Source organism: Balaenoptera physalus, assembly GCF_965194825.1.
Source record: "Balaenoptera physalus genome assembly, chromosome: 12".
Classification (NCBI taxonomy): domain Eukaryota; kingdom Metazoa; phylum Chordata; class Mammalia; order Artiodactyla; family Balaenopteridae; genus Balaenoptera; species Balaenoptera physalus.
The window spans coordinates 81,789,985-81,805,205 of NC_138897.1; the positions used below are offsets into that span (position 1 = coordinate 81,789,985).

The 15,221-nt window shown below is 52.0% G+C and overlaps 1 protein-coding gene across 1 annotated transcript in view; it reads left to right on the forward strand.

Annotated features, from left to right (window-relative positions):
* The first annotated feature begins 3,293 nt into the window (after positions 1–3,293).
* The window catches only part of SLC8B1 (solute carrier family 8 member B1), a 29,475-nt gene continuing 17,547 nt past the window's right edge, over positions 3,294–15,221 (forward strand). Inside the window, exons 1-7 of the mRNA XM_082416516.1 lie at positions 3,294–3,487; positions 12,942–13,094; positions 13,184–13,236; positions 13,386–13,443; positions 13,576–13,681; positions 13,763–13,930; positions 14,896–15,003. Of these exons, the coding sequence (XP_082272642.1) occupies positions 3,332–3,487; positions 12,942–13,094; positions 13,184–13,236; positions 13,386–13,443; positions 13,576–13,681; positions 13,763–13,930; positions 14,896–15,003 (802 nt within the window). The 5' untranslated portion in view covers positions 3,294–3,331. The remainder of the gene's footprint in view (positions 3,488–12,941; positions 13,095–13,183; positions 13,237–13,385; positions 13,444–13,575; positions 13,682–13,762; positions 13,931–14,895; positions 15,004–15,221) is intronic.

A 15,221-nucleotide genomic window follows, 5' to 3' on the forward strand; every position in this document is an offset into this window, starting at 1 on the left:
GTAAGGTCCCAATAAAACCAAGACTCAACTGTTGTGCATTTTTTTCAGTTGACACCACCCAGGCCGTGGGCCTTCTGAATAGGGGGGCTGAATGTCAGACAGATCCGGCCTTACCTCTGAGTGATGCAGGGCACTCAGCCCATGGTGGTGAAGGGGACTCACTTGGGGTCACACAGACCTAGGTGCAAATCTTTGCCACTTCCTGGTGGGTGTCCTGGGGACAGGTCGCTTCATCTCCTTGAACCTCGATTTCCCTTCTCTGTGAAATGGGGATCTCGGTAGCCCTCACCCCACAGGGCTATTAAATGGGACAAGCACGTGGACGCTCACTGTAATCTACACGGCTATATTCTGTAATAATCACTATAATCTGTACGCCGAGATTCCAAAGATATCGTGCTCTGGACCACAGTGTTGGTGGTCACCACAGAGACCACAGGTGTCCTCTCTAGGGTGGGGAACTAGAGTGCCTGGAAGGTAAGGAAGGGGGGGGCTGGCAGGGAGGAGGGTGGAAGGCCACCCAGAGGTGGTAGCATTTGAGCTGGGCCTGGCACATGAGTAATAAGAGTTTGTCAGGTAGAAAAAGGAAGGGCTGGCATCCCAGGCAAGGGGCTCAGAAGGAGCAGCGGTGTGGCCGTGTGTAAGTCCCCCGCTTCCGGGGCTAGAGTGGGAGGGGGTGGAGGTGGGGATAAAAGATGAAGTCGGAAAGGTGCGCTAGGACTGGACACTGAAGGGCCTCGATCGCCCTTCAGAGGGCTCAGAGTTGGGCCTCGGTGCTGAAGGTGATGAGGAAGCAGGACTGACTTTGAGAGAGGGAGGTGGTGGGATTAGATGCGTGCCAACTGTGGAGGTGGGGGCGGGGCTGCTGGAGGAGGAGGAGCGTGACCTCAGCCTCAACATCCCCAGTGCCAGCCTCGGTGCCTTCCCTCACCCCAACAGAAGGAAAGACGGAGACGACCAGAACTTCCCCCGGAGGCTAGGAAACTGGGGGAGGGGGGCTATATCCGTCAGGGTGAGTAGATCGACTAACTCCCCTGTTTTGACCTATTTGCCATCTTCTTCTTTTTTTCTTTTTCAGCCGCACTGCGCGGTTTGCGGGACCGTAATTCCCCAAGCAGGGATCGAACCCGTGCCCCCTGCAGTGGAAGCGCGGAGTCCTAACCACTGGACCGCCGGGGAATTCCCTGCCATATTCTTCTTTTAAAAGCCACCCTGCTAGAGGGAAATGCTGAACCCAGTTAGGAGAGCTCTCAAACGGAGGGAGCACAGCCAGAGTTTTTGTGTGTAAGGCGGAGCGTTCCCTGCCTGGGAGCTTCTCAAATACTTCTTATCACCACTGATTACCAGAAGCATTTTGACGCCATCTCACCCACCCGTCCCTCGGGAATAGAACCCTCTAGTTTCACCCTACAATGTACCTCTCCGGCCTCCTACTGTTTATACCCACCAGGTTTCACCTCAGCTTCTGCTTTAGCGGCGAAAACAGAACCGACAGACCTCGAGGGAGCCTGTGCCTTTAAGGGAAGAGGCGGGGCGAGCCCTTGGGGCGTGTCCTCTGGGCGGGGTTGTATAAGGGGCGAGGCCGGCGCGGGGCTAGCCGGGGCCGAGCGGTTGGATCAGACTTGGACGCTGCCGCAGGCGGGAACCTCGGGCTCTCGGCGTCAGGAGCAGAAGTTCCGGCGGCTCGGGCCGGCGGGCAGGGACTGGAAAGGCCGCGAAGCCCGGCGGGGTCGAGGTGCGGAGTTTGCAGGTCCGAGGCTCCTCGCAAGGTAAGAGGAACCTCCCCACCCGCCTGGGCGCCGCGGGAGGACTGGCGCCCGGAGTTCAGCTTCTCAACATCCGCCTGGATTGGGAAACGGAGCACATTGACGTTCCCGCCTCTCTGGCACCTAGAAAGTGCAGCCGCAAAAGTGATTGCAGCCCCAATTTCCTGCCCCTGCCCCTTCCTGTCAGGTGTGCAGATCTGAGCGTCTGAACGCCTGACCTCGGACAGGCGCACGTGAAGCGCTCCGTAAATGCTGCCTTGTGAATGAGTGCGAGAAATCGGCGGCCAATAAAGAGGAGACAAGTGCTGATCCTCAAGTTGGGAACACCTGAGGCGCGAGCCCTTATTAAGCCCTTACCGTGTGCACTGATGCACCAGCATTTGTCTTCATTTTACAGATGAGGAATCAGAGGCTCAGAGACATGAAGTGACCTCCCCAAGGCCGCACAGCTCGTTAGTGGCTGAGACTGTATTTCAGACCTGGAGTGTCGGGTTCCAAGTCAGTGCCAAGTGCAGTTACAGAGAACAGCAGGAGGGAAGAGCCTGTCAACAGGTGAGGAAAGAGTGCTGAGACAGGCCCTTCTGCCCCCTTTTCTTCCCCCAGAGCCGCCGCCTCCCCCTCCTGCCCCTGCCAGGACATTGAGCAAAGATTTACCAAAAAACGTTGGTAAATCTGGGCTTTGCTTTTCTTTTCTTTTTCTTTTTTTAAAAATTAATTAATTAACTTATTTTGGCTGTGTTGGGTCTTCATTTCTGTGCGAGGGCTTTCTTTAGTTGCGGCGAGCGGGGGCCACTCTTCATCGCGGTGCGCGGGCCGCTCACTATCGCGGCCTCTCTTGTTGCGGAGCACAGGCTCCAGACGCGCAGGCTCAGTAGTTGCGGCTCACGGGCCTAGTTGCTCCGCGGCATGTGGCTTCCTCCCAGACGAGGGCTCGGACCCGTGTCCCCTGCATTGGCAGGCAGACTCTCAACCACTGCGCCACCCGGGAAGGCCCTGGGCTTTGCTTTTCTTGAAGGCAAAACAAAATATGGTCAACTACAACATGTGGAAGAGCCAAAGAAGAAAATTAGTGTGCCGGGGACTTTTATTTTTCTTTCCAGTTTAATTTCTTTGGAAGAAAAACAAAGCTGCTTTTTCCCTGGTGTTGAGGGAAAAAGTCAGATGCTAAAGTCCAGCCCAGCTCTGCAGCTAACAGGCTGTGTGACTTTGAGCAATTCACTTCCTCCTGGGCCTTGATTTCCCCATCAGAGGAGTTATTAGCCTAGGTTTCCATGGAAACACTACTGGGGGTCCAGGAAGAAGGGCTATCTAATCTGCATGCTAAATGAGTCAGGCCCATCCGGAATGTGGGCTTCTACCTGGGCTTTCCTTTGGTGTGGGGAGGAGGAGGGGCAGTTCTTCAGCTGAAAAAGTTTTCAGGCCCCTCCTGTTGGGTCCTGCAGTCTTCAGTGACACTGTCCCTCTTTCTCACCCCTACCCTACAGGCCACTAGAGGTGCCAGCTGTTTGGAACTGAAACACTACAGAAGGGGAAGCGGAGAGTGAGGGCTAGGCCCTTGGGGGCTGATGGCCAGAGGACTGCTGGATCTGTACGGGGTGCTGCGCTGGCTCTGTGTGCTGCTGATGGTGGAGACAGTGTCGGGGGCCGGGGGCCCATCTGCAGGGACCCGCATTAGCTCCCAGTTTCCAGCCTCGGGTGTGAACCAGAGCCCCGTGATAGACGTGAGTGTCCAGGCAGGAAACTGGCATCAGGTGGGGGTGTATTCATCCAATCAAGTATTTATTGAGCATCTACTGTGTAGCAGGCACTGAGCTAAACCTTGGGATATGCCACGGCACGTATACTGTAGACCAAAATCCCTGCCCTCATGGAGCCAGCGTTCTCTTAGGAGGATGGATAAAGAAGTACACATGTAAATTTCAGGTGGTAATTGCTCAGCAGTTAATAGGATAAAGTGATATTGGGGGGTGGGGGTGGGGGCTGAGAGGGAGAAGGAGTATTTCCAACTATTTCAGCTTGGGGGAATCACAGGTGGCCTCTGTGAGGAAGGGACCTTTGAGCCAAGCCCTGCATGGAGAAAGGAAGCCACTTATACAGACATCAGAAGGAGGAACATTCCAGGTGGAGAGAAAGGCATGTGCAAAGGCCCTGAAGCAGGGACAAACTTAGTCGGTTTCTGGAGCTGTGAGGAGGCCAGAGTGGCTGGAACAGGGTGAGTGAGGGGGAGAGTGTTAAGAATGGGGATGGAGGGCTTCCCTGGTGGCGCAGTGGTTGAGAATCTGCCTGCCAATGCGGGGCACACGGGTTCGAGCCCTGGTCTGGGAAGATCCCACATGCCGCGGAGCGACTAGGCCCGTGAGCCACAATTACTGAGCCTGCGCGTCTGGAGCCTGTGCTCCGCAACAAGAGAGGCCGCAATAGTGAGAGGCCCGCGCACCGCGATGAAGAGTGGCCCCCGCTTGCCGCAACTAGAGAAAGCCCTCACACAGAAACAAAGACCCAACACAGCCATAAATAAATAAATAAATAAAATTTTAAAAAAAAAAAAAAAAAAAAAAAAAAAAAAAAGAATGGGGATGGAGATGTAGTGGTGGTCAGATTACAAAAGGACTTATAGGCTGAGGCTAGGAGGTGGGATTTGTTTTATGACAGTGGGGAGCCAGTGGAAGGTTTTAAGCAGGGGGATGTCAAGATCTGATTTATTTCTTCAAGGGCTGTCTCTGGCTTCTCTGGGGAGAGTGGATTGAGAGGGTTGAGGGTGGCAGTGGGGAGACCAGTTGGAAGGCTCCTGCAGCTCGCCAGGTGATGGTGGTAGTGGGAGATAGGAAAGAAGTGGTGGGATTCGGAGGAAGTATTGGAGGCACAACAATCAGGGTATGCTGATGGCTTAGATGGAGGGGCATGGTGGTGGAAGAAAGAGAGGCGTCAAGGATGGCTCCAGATTTCTGGCCTTAGCAGTGGGGGCGGGGGGGGGTGGAGGAGGATGGTAGTGCCACTGACTTGTATGCACAGAGGGAGAAGCAGTGGGGACGCTTGGTGAGAGCAAGGAGGCTTCCTCCCGAGGCAGGGAGGTTTGGGCCGTTGAGACAGGCCAAACGGAACTTGCATCATTCTGTTCTCATGTGTGTAACGGGAAGAGAGGTCACAGTGGATCCAGAGTGAAAATCTGAAGGCAGGAGACTGCTCAAGATGACCCCCTGCTGCAGGGGGCTGGAGTACTCTCCTTGTATTCTCTTCGGTGAGAGAACAAACGAGTAACAAACTCCTTCCCACTTGAACTGACAGCTGAGAGTGCTTAGCGCCCACACCAACTTTCTGGGGCTGCAGAGTACCTTCATGCCCATCGTTCGAGGCAGACAGACAGGTAGTTATGCCTGTTTTACAGATGGGCAAGTGATTTGTGGTTACTGTGGTTATAAAATTGACTGCTGCCTCTTGGGGGCAGGAAAAAGGGAGTTAACTGTGGCTTGTGTCAGATAATCTCTGAGTTACTGAGCACTTAGGCCAGCAATGTGCCTAGCTCATCAAGTCCTGTACCCAAACCCCTGAGATGAATATGATTATCTCTGTGCTATAGGTGAGGACGCTGAGGTTCAGGGAGGGGAAGTTGGCCACGAGGGAAGTAGCAGAGCCAGGATGTGAACTCGTGGCTGCCTCATGCTGAATCCAGACCCTTCCCCTCTGGTTCACTTGCCTCCCAGGACTGACACAGGTGACTGCCTTCCTAGAAGTCCCGCCAGCCTCTGGCCAGCTACTGTCTGGCCTGCTTGCAGGCTGGGAAAGGCCACCCACTCCTCACCTAGGTCCTTTTGCATAGTCATTCGTTCAACAAATATTTATTGAGCACCTATTACGTGCCAGGAGCGGTGCCACATGTGGGGGTAATTCAGGGAGCAGATCAGCTTGGTTCCTGCCCTCATGGAGCTTATACTGTAGTGGGGGACACAGATGAGAAACAAGTCAACAGGTAAATCCACAGGATTTCACTGGGTGATGAGGAGAACAAAACAGGGTGGGATGTGATGGAGTGAGATGGAGCCGGGTAGCCGCTTTGCCTCGGGCTGTCAGGGAAGGCTTCTCCGAGGACAGAGACCTGAAGCTTTGCAAAGATCTGGGGGAACAGCAAGTGCAAAGGCCCTGAGGCAAGAGCAGAATGACGTGTCACAAACAAACTTTGAGAGGCCTCTGCAACAGTGAGCTAGGGGATGAGGGGTGAGAGAGGAGACAGGAGAGGTAATGGAGGCCAGATCGCCTGGGGCTGTGTGGACCACTGTGCAAAGTTGGCCCGTTCCTAGGGGTAAGACGGGAGCCATGGTAGGATTTAGAACACAGGAGGGACGTGATCTGATTTCAGTTTTTACAAGGATCCCATTGGCTGCTGTGGGAGAATCAACTGTAAGGGCGGAGGCAGAGAGCAGGCTGGCAAAGCGATCCGGTGAGATGGTAGTAGCAGCTTTGGGAAGGGGTCCAAATTAAGATTTTTGGAGGGGAAGTAGAAGACAAAGTTCTGCTGGGCCACCCAATGCCCCATGCCCTAAGCCTGGGCTGGCCCGAGTGTGGCCTCAGAGGGCCAGGGACAGGTTTGGCATCAGACCACCAGGGCCCAATGGTTCCAGGGCACTCCTTTCGGGAAAGAGGAGGGTCTGGAAAAAAATCTCCACTTAGGACAGATCTGACCGAGGCTGGACATTTAGGGCTGACCCTTGTGGGGTGGAGGTGCCCAAGCTAACAGGTGCAGGGAGCTCTTTATCTCTAGTCTCAATTTTCCCCTCTGGAAAAAAGAGTAATCAAAGCTCATTATACTGAGCACTGACTGTGTACCAGGCACTGTTCTAAGCACATGGATTAACTCATTTAATCCTTCATTTCAGGAGTCGGCAAACTTCAGCCCACAGGTCAAGTCAGGTCCACTGCTGGGTTTCGTAGTCCAGGAGCTGAGAATGGGTTTTATATCTTCAAATGGTTGAAAAAATTTTTTAAAAGAACACTATTAAGTGACACATGAAAACTGTGTGAAATTTGAACCTCAGTGTCCATAAGTCCAGTTTTATTGGAATACAGTCATGCTGTTTATTATTGCATGTGATACTTTCACATGACAAAGCAGAGTGGAATGGTTTCAACAGAGACCGTCTGGCCTGCAGAGGGGAAAATATTTAGCCTTTTATAGAAAGAGTTTGCCGACCCCTGCCTCATTTTATAAAGGAGGGAACTGGGGCACAGAGAAGTTACGTGAGTTGTCCAAAGTCACACAGCTGTGAGTAGGGAAGCAGAATTTGAACCCAGGCTGCATGGTTCCAGAGCCCTGTCCTCATAAGCACTGTACCACCCAGCCTTGCTGAGCAGTTGTCACAAGGCCATGGGGCCTTTGGGAAATGGCCGTGTTCATTTTCTGCTCTTGGGTTGGTGTCCTGGTGAGAGTCCTGTGATTTTTCCACCCCTTTGAAAACTTGCCCTATTGGGGTCCAGCTGCAGGGTTGGGAAAATAGGAGGAGGTGTAGCTACAGGACGTAGGAGAGTGGAGTTGTAGCCCCAGGTCACATCTACAGTGCCTCTTTGGGGGGCTGATCAAATGGGGTTAAGAACGTGAGAAGTCTTTGAGAGTACTTTAGTGTCTGCAGTTAACTGACTCTAGATGAGTGTTTGAGTTTCCTGTTGCTGCTGTAACAAATTATTACAAACGTAGTGGCTTAAGACAGCACACATTTGTTATCTGGAGGTCAAAAGCCCAAAATGGGTTTCACTGGACTAAAATCAAGGTGTGGGCAGGACTGTGTTCCTTCTGGAGGCTCCAGGGGAAAGTCCATTGCCTTGCCTTTTCCAGCTTCTAGAAGCTTCCTGCATTCCTTCCTTAGTTTGTGGCCCCTTCCTTCATCTTCAAAGCCACCAGCCTAGCATCTCTCTCAGTCTCTCTCTCTGTCTCTCTCTCTCTGACTCTCTGACCTATGCTTCCATCACATCTCTTTCTGTGACTCCAACACTCCCACCTCCCTCTTAAAAAAACCCTTGTGATTACATTTAAAGGCCCCCAGATAATTCTGGACAATCCCCCCACCTCAAGACCCTCAATTTAATCACCCCTGCCAGAGTCCCTTTTGCTATGTAAGGTCGCATATTCACAGACTCTGAGGATTAGGACCTGGACATCTTTGGGGACCACTATTCAGCCAGGGAGGATGAACCAGGAGCTTGTGACTCCACATGTCCCTCCCAGCCCCCTCGTCCCCCAAGCCATCCCCGTACTGCCCATGCACCTGCACAAGGAGGTGCCATTGGCTGCAAGTAGGGAAAACCTGAGCCTTTTTTTTTTAATCCTACTATAGTTTAATTAATGGTATTGTACCAATGTTAATTTCTTAGTTTTTAAAAATATTATTATTTATTTATTTTTGGCCGCATTGGGTCTTCGTTGCTGCGCAGGCTTTCTCTAGCTGCGGCGAGCGGGGGCTACTCTTCGTTGCAGTGCGCGGGCTTCTCATTGTGGTGGCTTCTCTTGTTGCAGAGCACAGGCTCTAGGCACGCAGGCTTCAGTAGTTATGGCACACGGGCTCAGTAGTTGTGGCTCGCGGGCTCTAGAGCACAGGCTCAGTAGTTGTGGCTCGCGGGCTCTAGAGCACAGGCTCAGTAGTTGTGGCTCGCGGGCTCTAGAGCTCAGTAGTTGTGGCACACGGGCCTAGTTGCTCTGCAGCATGTGGGATCTTCCCGCACCAAGGCTCGAACCTGTGTCCCCTGCATTGGCAGGCAGATTCTTAACCACTGCACCACCAGGGAAGCCCCCAAGCCTTTCTTGTTGGGCCCCAACTAACAAAATGGAAACGATTTAAAATTGTCCCCTTAATATTGGAGTTGTTTAATTGTTTGACTTCTTAATGGAGCCAGCGTGGACTTTGATAGTGTGCATTCTGATATTCAGTAATAAAGGGAGTGTAGAGAAGCACTTAACAAAACATATGTGGCACCAAGATGCCAGTGGCCAGAGTGGGTTTGATGAACACCGCTCTGTAGGTGAGGAAAACAAGGCCCAGACCCCTTAAAGGGGCTGCTGAAGGTCCCCAGCCAGCTGGTGGCAAAGCTGGGTCTCGACCCAGGGCTGCTTTTCCTCTCAGCTGACCCTGTCTCCCATACCAGTCTTAACTGGTATAGGATTGAAAACTAACGGCCCACGGGCTCGTCTAGCTGCTGTGGTTTTGGTTTTGGTTTTGGATTCAGTTTTTTGGGCAGTGTGGGGAGGGATTTTCTTTCATTTTGTAACTTGGATGCCTTTCAGCAGGGCATGCACCCTCCAGCTCACCACCATTGCCAGCAGCCGCGGTGGTTTTAGACATTTATATAATCTGCCTCGCCCCCAAGGCATTGAGTTTGCAACCCTTTCCTGTCCAGCCTGGCCCTTGAAACTTGTTCACAGAGGGGAAAATATTTGACCCTCTCTGGATTCCCTGGGTGTCCTTAGTGATTCAGGGAAGAGGATGAGAAGGGAATGAGATGATCTGAAAAGTCACCCACCCCAGACTCAGAGCAATGCTGCTTTAACTCTACCACCCCTGGGCAGAGCTGGGTTCAGGTCCTGATGGGCTTCGAGGGAGGGGATGGCCAGCTTGGGGCGCGGGGGCAGGTAGGCTGCAGAGAAATGCGATTCTGGAGGCCAGATTTGGGGGACCCGCCTTGCTGACTCACTCTGCTGTCAGGGAGATGGAGACGAGCTGGGCTGGGAGCATCTCCCTGCATCCTCCCTAGCTGACCCTGAAGACCAGGAGGTGGGGAAGAAGGCAGAAAGAGGAGGCTGCCCTTGCCCAGTTGAGCTGTTTCCCCAAGAGCTTCAGCTAGTAACTTTCAGGCAGAGCTGAGTTTGAAACCAGCTAGCAGTGGTAGGCTGTGTGCCCTGGGGCAAGTCACTTTGCCTCTCTGTACCTCGGTTTTCTCATCTGTGAAGTGGAAACAATTGTACCAACCTCCTAGGTCTGTTTTGAAGACTGAGTTGGGGTCCAGCACAATGTGTGGCAAAACAATTATGAGGCCATACTGTGTGCAAGACTTTGGTGGGAGAGACAGACATTAAAACAAGTCTGTGATCCTACAAATAACTGGGGATTTCAAAACACGAGAAGTGCTTTGTAAAAGAAGACCGAGGGTGATGGGAGCTTATAACTGGAGGATCTGCCCTACGCTGGGGGGTGATCAGGGAAGGCTTCCTGGAAGAAGCATCTAAGAATTGGAGGATGAATGAGTGGTGTTCTTTTGAGGGAGGTGTACCAGGCAGAAGGAACAGTGCATGCATGAAATAGGTACGGTGGGTCAGTGTGGCGTCTGTAGAGAGCCAGTAAGCAAGGGATGAGGAGATGACCTGAGGGCTCAGGGACAAGAAATCTCATCTCCAGTTTGGCATTGGTGGGAGTTCAGAGAAGGCTTGTGGAGGGGGTGGAACTATGATTTGACAGAGCTTTTTAAAAAAAAAAAAAAAAATTATAATACAGTATACATAACCTAAAATTCACCATCTTAACCATTTTTAAGTGTACAGTTCAGTGGCATTAAAAACATTTACACTGTGCAACCATCACCACCATCCACCTCCAGAACTTTCTCATCTTGCAAAACTGAAACTCTCCTTATTAAACAACTCCCCATTTCCCCCTCCCCCGAGCCCCTGGCAGCCACCATTCTGCTTTCTGTCTCTATGAGTTTGACTATCCAGTTACCTCACATAAGTAGAATTACATATACAGCATTTGTTTTTTGCAACTGGCTTATTTCATGTAGCATGATGTCTTCAAGTCTCATCCATGTTGTGGCCTGCGTCAGGATTTTCTTCCCTTTTAAGGCTGAATAACATTCCATCGTGTGGATATGCCACGTTTTGCTTATCCATTCATCCACTGATGGACGCTTGGGTTGCTTCTAAACCTTTTGACTACTGTGACTCGTGCTGCCATGAATATGGGTGTGCAAATGTCTTTTTGAGACCTGACTTTCAATTCTTTTTGACATATACCCAGAAGAAGATTTGCTGGATCATATGGTAATTCTGGGTTTTTTTTCCAGTTTTATTGAGATACAGTTGACCTACAGCACTGTATATAAGTTTAAGGTGTACAGCATAATGATTTGACTTAACATATATTGTGAAATGATGCCATCATCTCATAGAGATAGAAAAGAAAGGTTTTTTTTTTTCCTTGTGATGAGAACTCTTAGGAAATACTTCAACAACTTTCATGTATACCATACAGCAGTGTTAACTATAATTATCACCTTGTACATTACATCCCTGGTACTGGTTATTGTATTTTTAATTTTGGGGGGGAACTGCCATGCTGTTTTCCACAGCAGCTGCACCATTTTTACACCCGCAACAGTTTCACAAGGGTTCCAATTTCTCCCCATCCTCCCTAACACTAGTTATTTTCTGGTTTTGTTCATTTGGTTTGTGTAGTAGCCATCCTAATGGGTGTGAGGTGGTGTTGACAAAGCTTTTGAACATAAAGTTTGAGAAGGGGGAGCTTCTAGGCAATGCCTAAGCAAATGCATAACCTCACAAAGGCCTAATATCCATTATATAAAGAGCTTCTATAAATCAATAAGAAGAAGCAAACAATTGAAAAAACTAGCAGTTTAAAGAAGGAATACAAATGGCCATTAACACACGAAAAGAGCACTTCACCGTCCTCTGGGACTTGCAGCTTAACAACAGGGAGATTCCTACTACATTGGCTGGAACCAGACGTATGGCGGCCATCCTAACCCTAACCCGGTAGGGGTGCAAGTGTAAACTCCTTTCCCATTGCTGGTGGGAGTGTGTCTAAGTAGAGCTTTAGGGAGGGTCTTTTGGCAAAATCCATCAAATGTTTAAGATGTTTCTCCCTCTGCAACAGACACTATCAGGGCCCTGCCCATATCCTTTGGACTCTACCATTTTGGTGGGCTTCTGTGGACTTCGAGTTCCCAGCATCTTTTTTCAGAACCACCCATAAGCATGGTAGGCCAGAAGTGCTGGGGACCTAGCACCTCCCTCCCTGGCAGTGCTCACCTGATGACTGATAGGAGTTGGTGTATAAATACCCCAGCTCCCTTGCCCTTGGGATTACCAGCCCATGGTGGGAACGATCTCAACCAGCCTTCACTGGTTGCATTTCCGTCCCTGAGTCTCTTCTCCCTCTCGGTGCTTGTGTTCTATACACCTCCCAAATATTCTGCTTAGTTAGACATCCTTGTCTCTGGGTCGCTTCTGGAGGAACTCAGACTGGGTTACTCTCTGACTCAGCACTTTCACTTCTAGAATTCTCTCTGACAGAATAGTCTCACATGTACTCAGAGTCATGTGCAAGAGAGTTGATTTTGGTAATAATGAAAAAGTAGACACACTCAACTGCCCATCAGTAGGGAAACGTTACCTCTACTGTGTATCATCCATGATGTGAAATCCTAAGACTCTACAGTGGCGGGGGGCGGTGGGGGGGGGGGCGCGAGGGTGGTAATGGTTAAGGACAGGGATTCTAGAGCCTCAAACTGCCTGGGTTCCAACCCTGTCTCTACCACTGAGTGGGCCCTGGGGTATTGTCTTAGTCTCCTTATCTGTATAATGGGCAGGATAATAGTACCTTCCTCATAAGATCATAGTGCAGATTAACTGAGGTACATTTTAAGCTCTTAGCACTGTACCTGGCATATAGAAATCCCTCAGAACGTTTTGACTTTTATCATCCTCTTCATCATTATGTGCATCAATATATCAATACATGGCACATACGTGAAGTGGTAAAAATTAAGTTGCAGAAACGAGCTTCAGGATGGACTCATTTCTATGAAATAAACTGTATACTACGATGTATATACAAATATCATTAAACTGAAAAATGTCTGTAAGGGTCTGCTTCAAACTGATCATGGTAGGACATCTGGAGAGAGGTGGGATTATGGAGGGCAGGGATGAGAATGGAGAATTTAGAAATCTTTATGTATTGTTTCTTTTTGTTTCGTTTTAAATACACCTATTCAGGACTTACTTGGGTTAGTTTCAAACACAAGTTTATTTTTAAAAATTAAAGTGTGCGGCTGGCACCTGGAGGCCCTTGGAGGCTTAGAGACCAGGATGAAGGAGGTTATCTTCACTGCTTAGGTGGGGCTGGTCCAGTCAACCACAGGGTGTCGGGCCCTGATGTCCCGCCTCCCTTCCCACAGTGTCGAGAAGTGTGTGGTCTGAATGCCTCTAACCGCTGTGACTTCGTCCGCTCCAACCCTGACTGCCGCAGTGAAGGGGGCTACCTGGACTACCTCGAAGGCATCTTCTGCCACTTCCCACCCGACCTCCTCCCTCTGGCCGTCGCTCTCTACGTGAGGCCCCGCTCCGGGGAGCTGGTGAGATGGGCTGGTGGCCCCGGCGGGACTTAATGCTCTTTTCCCTTTCCGGCCCCACAACCCAGGCTTTTTGGCTGCTCTACCTGTTTCTGATTCTGGGAGTTACAGCGGCAAAGTTGTGAGTTTGGCCTTGGGCTCATATCCACCTTATGGATAGGAAAATGGAATCCCAGGAGGTTGACATTGGGGTGACCCTAGGCTTGGGGGAAGGATGGGGGCAGGAGCCACTCATTGTGGAAACACTCACTGTTTGCCTTTTCTCCATAGTTTCTGCCCTAACTTGTCAGCCATTTCGACCACACTCAAGCTTTCCCACAATGTGGCAGTATCCTTTGTCCCGGAGGGATGGAGGGCAGTTAGGGCGGGTGGCTGGGAGACAGGGTGGCAGCTCATGGCCAGGAAAGGCCTGGGCAGGCTGGAGCCCCTGCACTGAGGCCCCTTGACACGCTGCCCTCATGGCGTCACCTTCCTGGCGTTTGGGAACGGGGCACCGGATATCTTCAGCGCCCTGGTGGCCTTCTCAGATCCGCGCACAGCCGGCCTGGCCTTTGGGGCGCTGTTTGGTACGAGAGGCCCCGGCTAGGGTGGGGTGGGGCAGCAGGAGGGGGCGCAGGGTAGACCAAGCTTGGCATCCTCTCCTCCAGGCGCGGGCGTGCTGGTTACCACCGTGGTGGCCGGTGGCATCGCCATCCTGCACCCCTTCACGGTGGCCTCGAGGCCCTTCCTCAGGGACATCATTTTCTACATGGGGGCCGTGTTCCTGATCTTCACCGCACTCTACCGCGGCCGGGTCACGCTGGCGTGGGCCCTGGGTGAGCAGCCACAGGACCAGGGCGGGGTCATCCCAGGGCTGATGGGTGGGAGGCGCAGGGGGATGGGAGGGAGTGGTCAGCAGGGCACAGAGTCGCCTTTGGTTCCAAATGTTGGAAACCCTACTCAAGGTGGCTTGAGTGAAAAAAGGGGACTCGTGGTTCGGATAACCAAAGAGGGCAGGGCAGAGTCGGGGTGATGTTCTGAATTTTCACAATTCAAATTTTAACAAGCAGTACAGCCAGCATGCTGATGTGGCCGTCAGGGTCCCGGCAGCATATCCATTCCATCCAGATGGTTCATGACATGAATGGCGGGACAATTTACAGAGGGTTAAGGAAGCCAACAAGGGGTGCTGAGATGCAGAGACACCAGGGACCAGCAACAGTGGGAGCCCCTGAAGGGGCAGAGAATGGGGGGCCTGGAGCCTGCTGGGGGCTACAGGCCCAGACCTGGGACCACCCAACATCAGTGACAGCTACGGAGGGTCACAGTCCCTGCCAGAGACAGGGCACCACAGCAGGGAGGGAGCAGGGAAGAAGTGCCCCAGACCCTCCCCTACTGCCTTCTGTTTTGCTGTCAGGGCTGCATGGGTGGGCCCAGGGCAGCCAGAGTTCAGGGGACGCAGTCTGCAGGGCTCAGCCTCCCAGGCCACAGAGCAGGACGCCGACCCTTCGCACTTGAATTGTGTCCTAGAGGCCACTGTCTATACCAGGCGCTACACCCGCCGATGACTGCCAGATCGGTGGGGGGGAGGCAGGGGGTGGGGTTGGCAGGAAGGGAAGATGGGCCAAGGAGGGCAGGGGAGGGGGCGGGGCCCCAGGAAATGGCCATTTGCCTACTGGTGCTGGGCTCGACTTACACAGATAGCCACCGCCACCAGGCGCCAGTGACAGAACTGGCAGCTCTTGTTCTCTGGGCCCTGTGGCCAGGATGCCACTTGGTGACAACATGCCCTTGTCTGCAGGTTACCTGGGCTTCTACGTGTTCTACGTGGTCACTGTGGTTCTCTGCACCTGGATCTACCAATGGCAGCAGAGGAGATCCTTGGTCTACTCCATGCCAGGTACTCCAGGTGAGGTCTGAATGGAGCCCCCAAGGGAGGACCAGTGGACCTGGCGCCCTCCTTGCCCTTCACTGCTGCCTTGTGTCTCTTGAGGCCTTTGCCAGTGCCCATCTCCTACTTTCTCTACTCATTCTACCAGGGTCCCACCTCTGCGCTTTTGCTTGTGCTGGTGAAGCCTCCTCATCACCTGCTTGTCCAAGTTCACTAGTTCTTCACGCTGCTGCCTT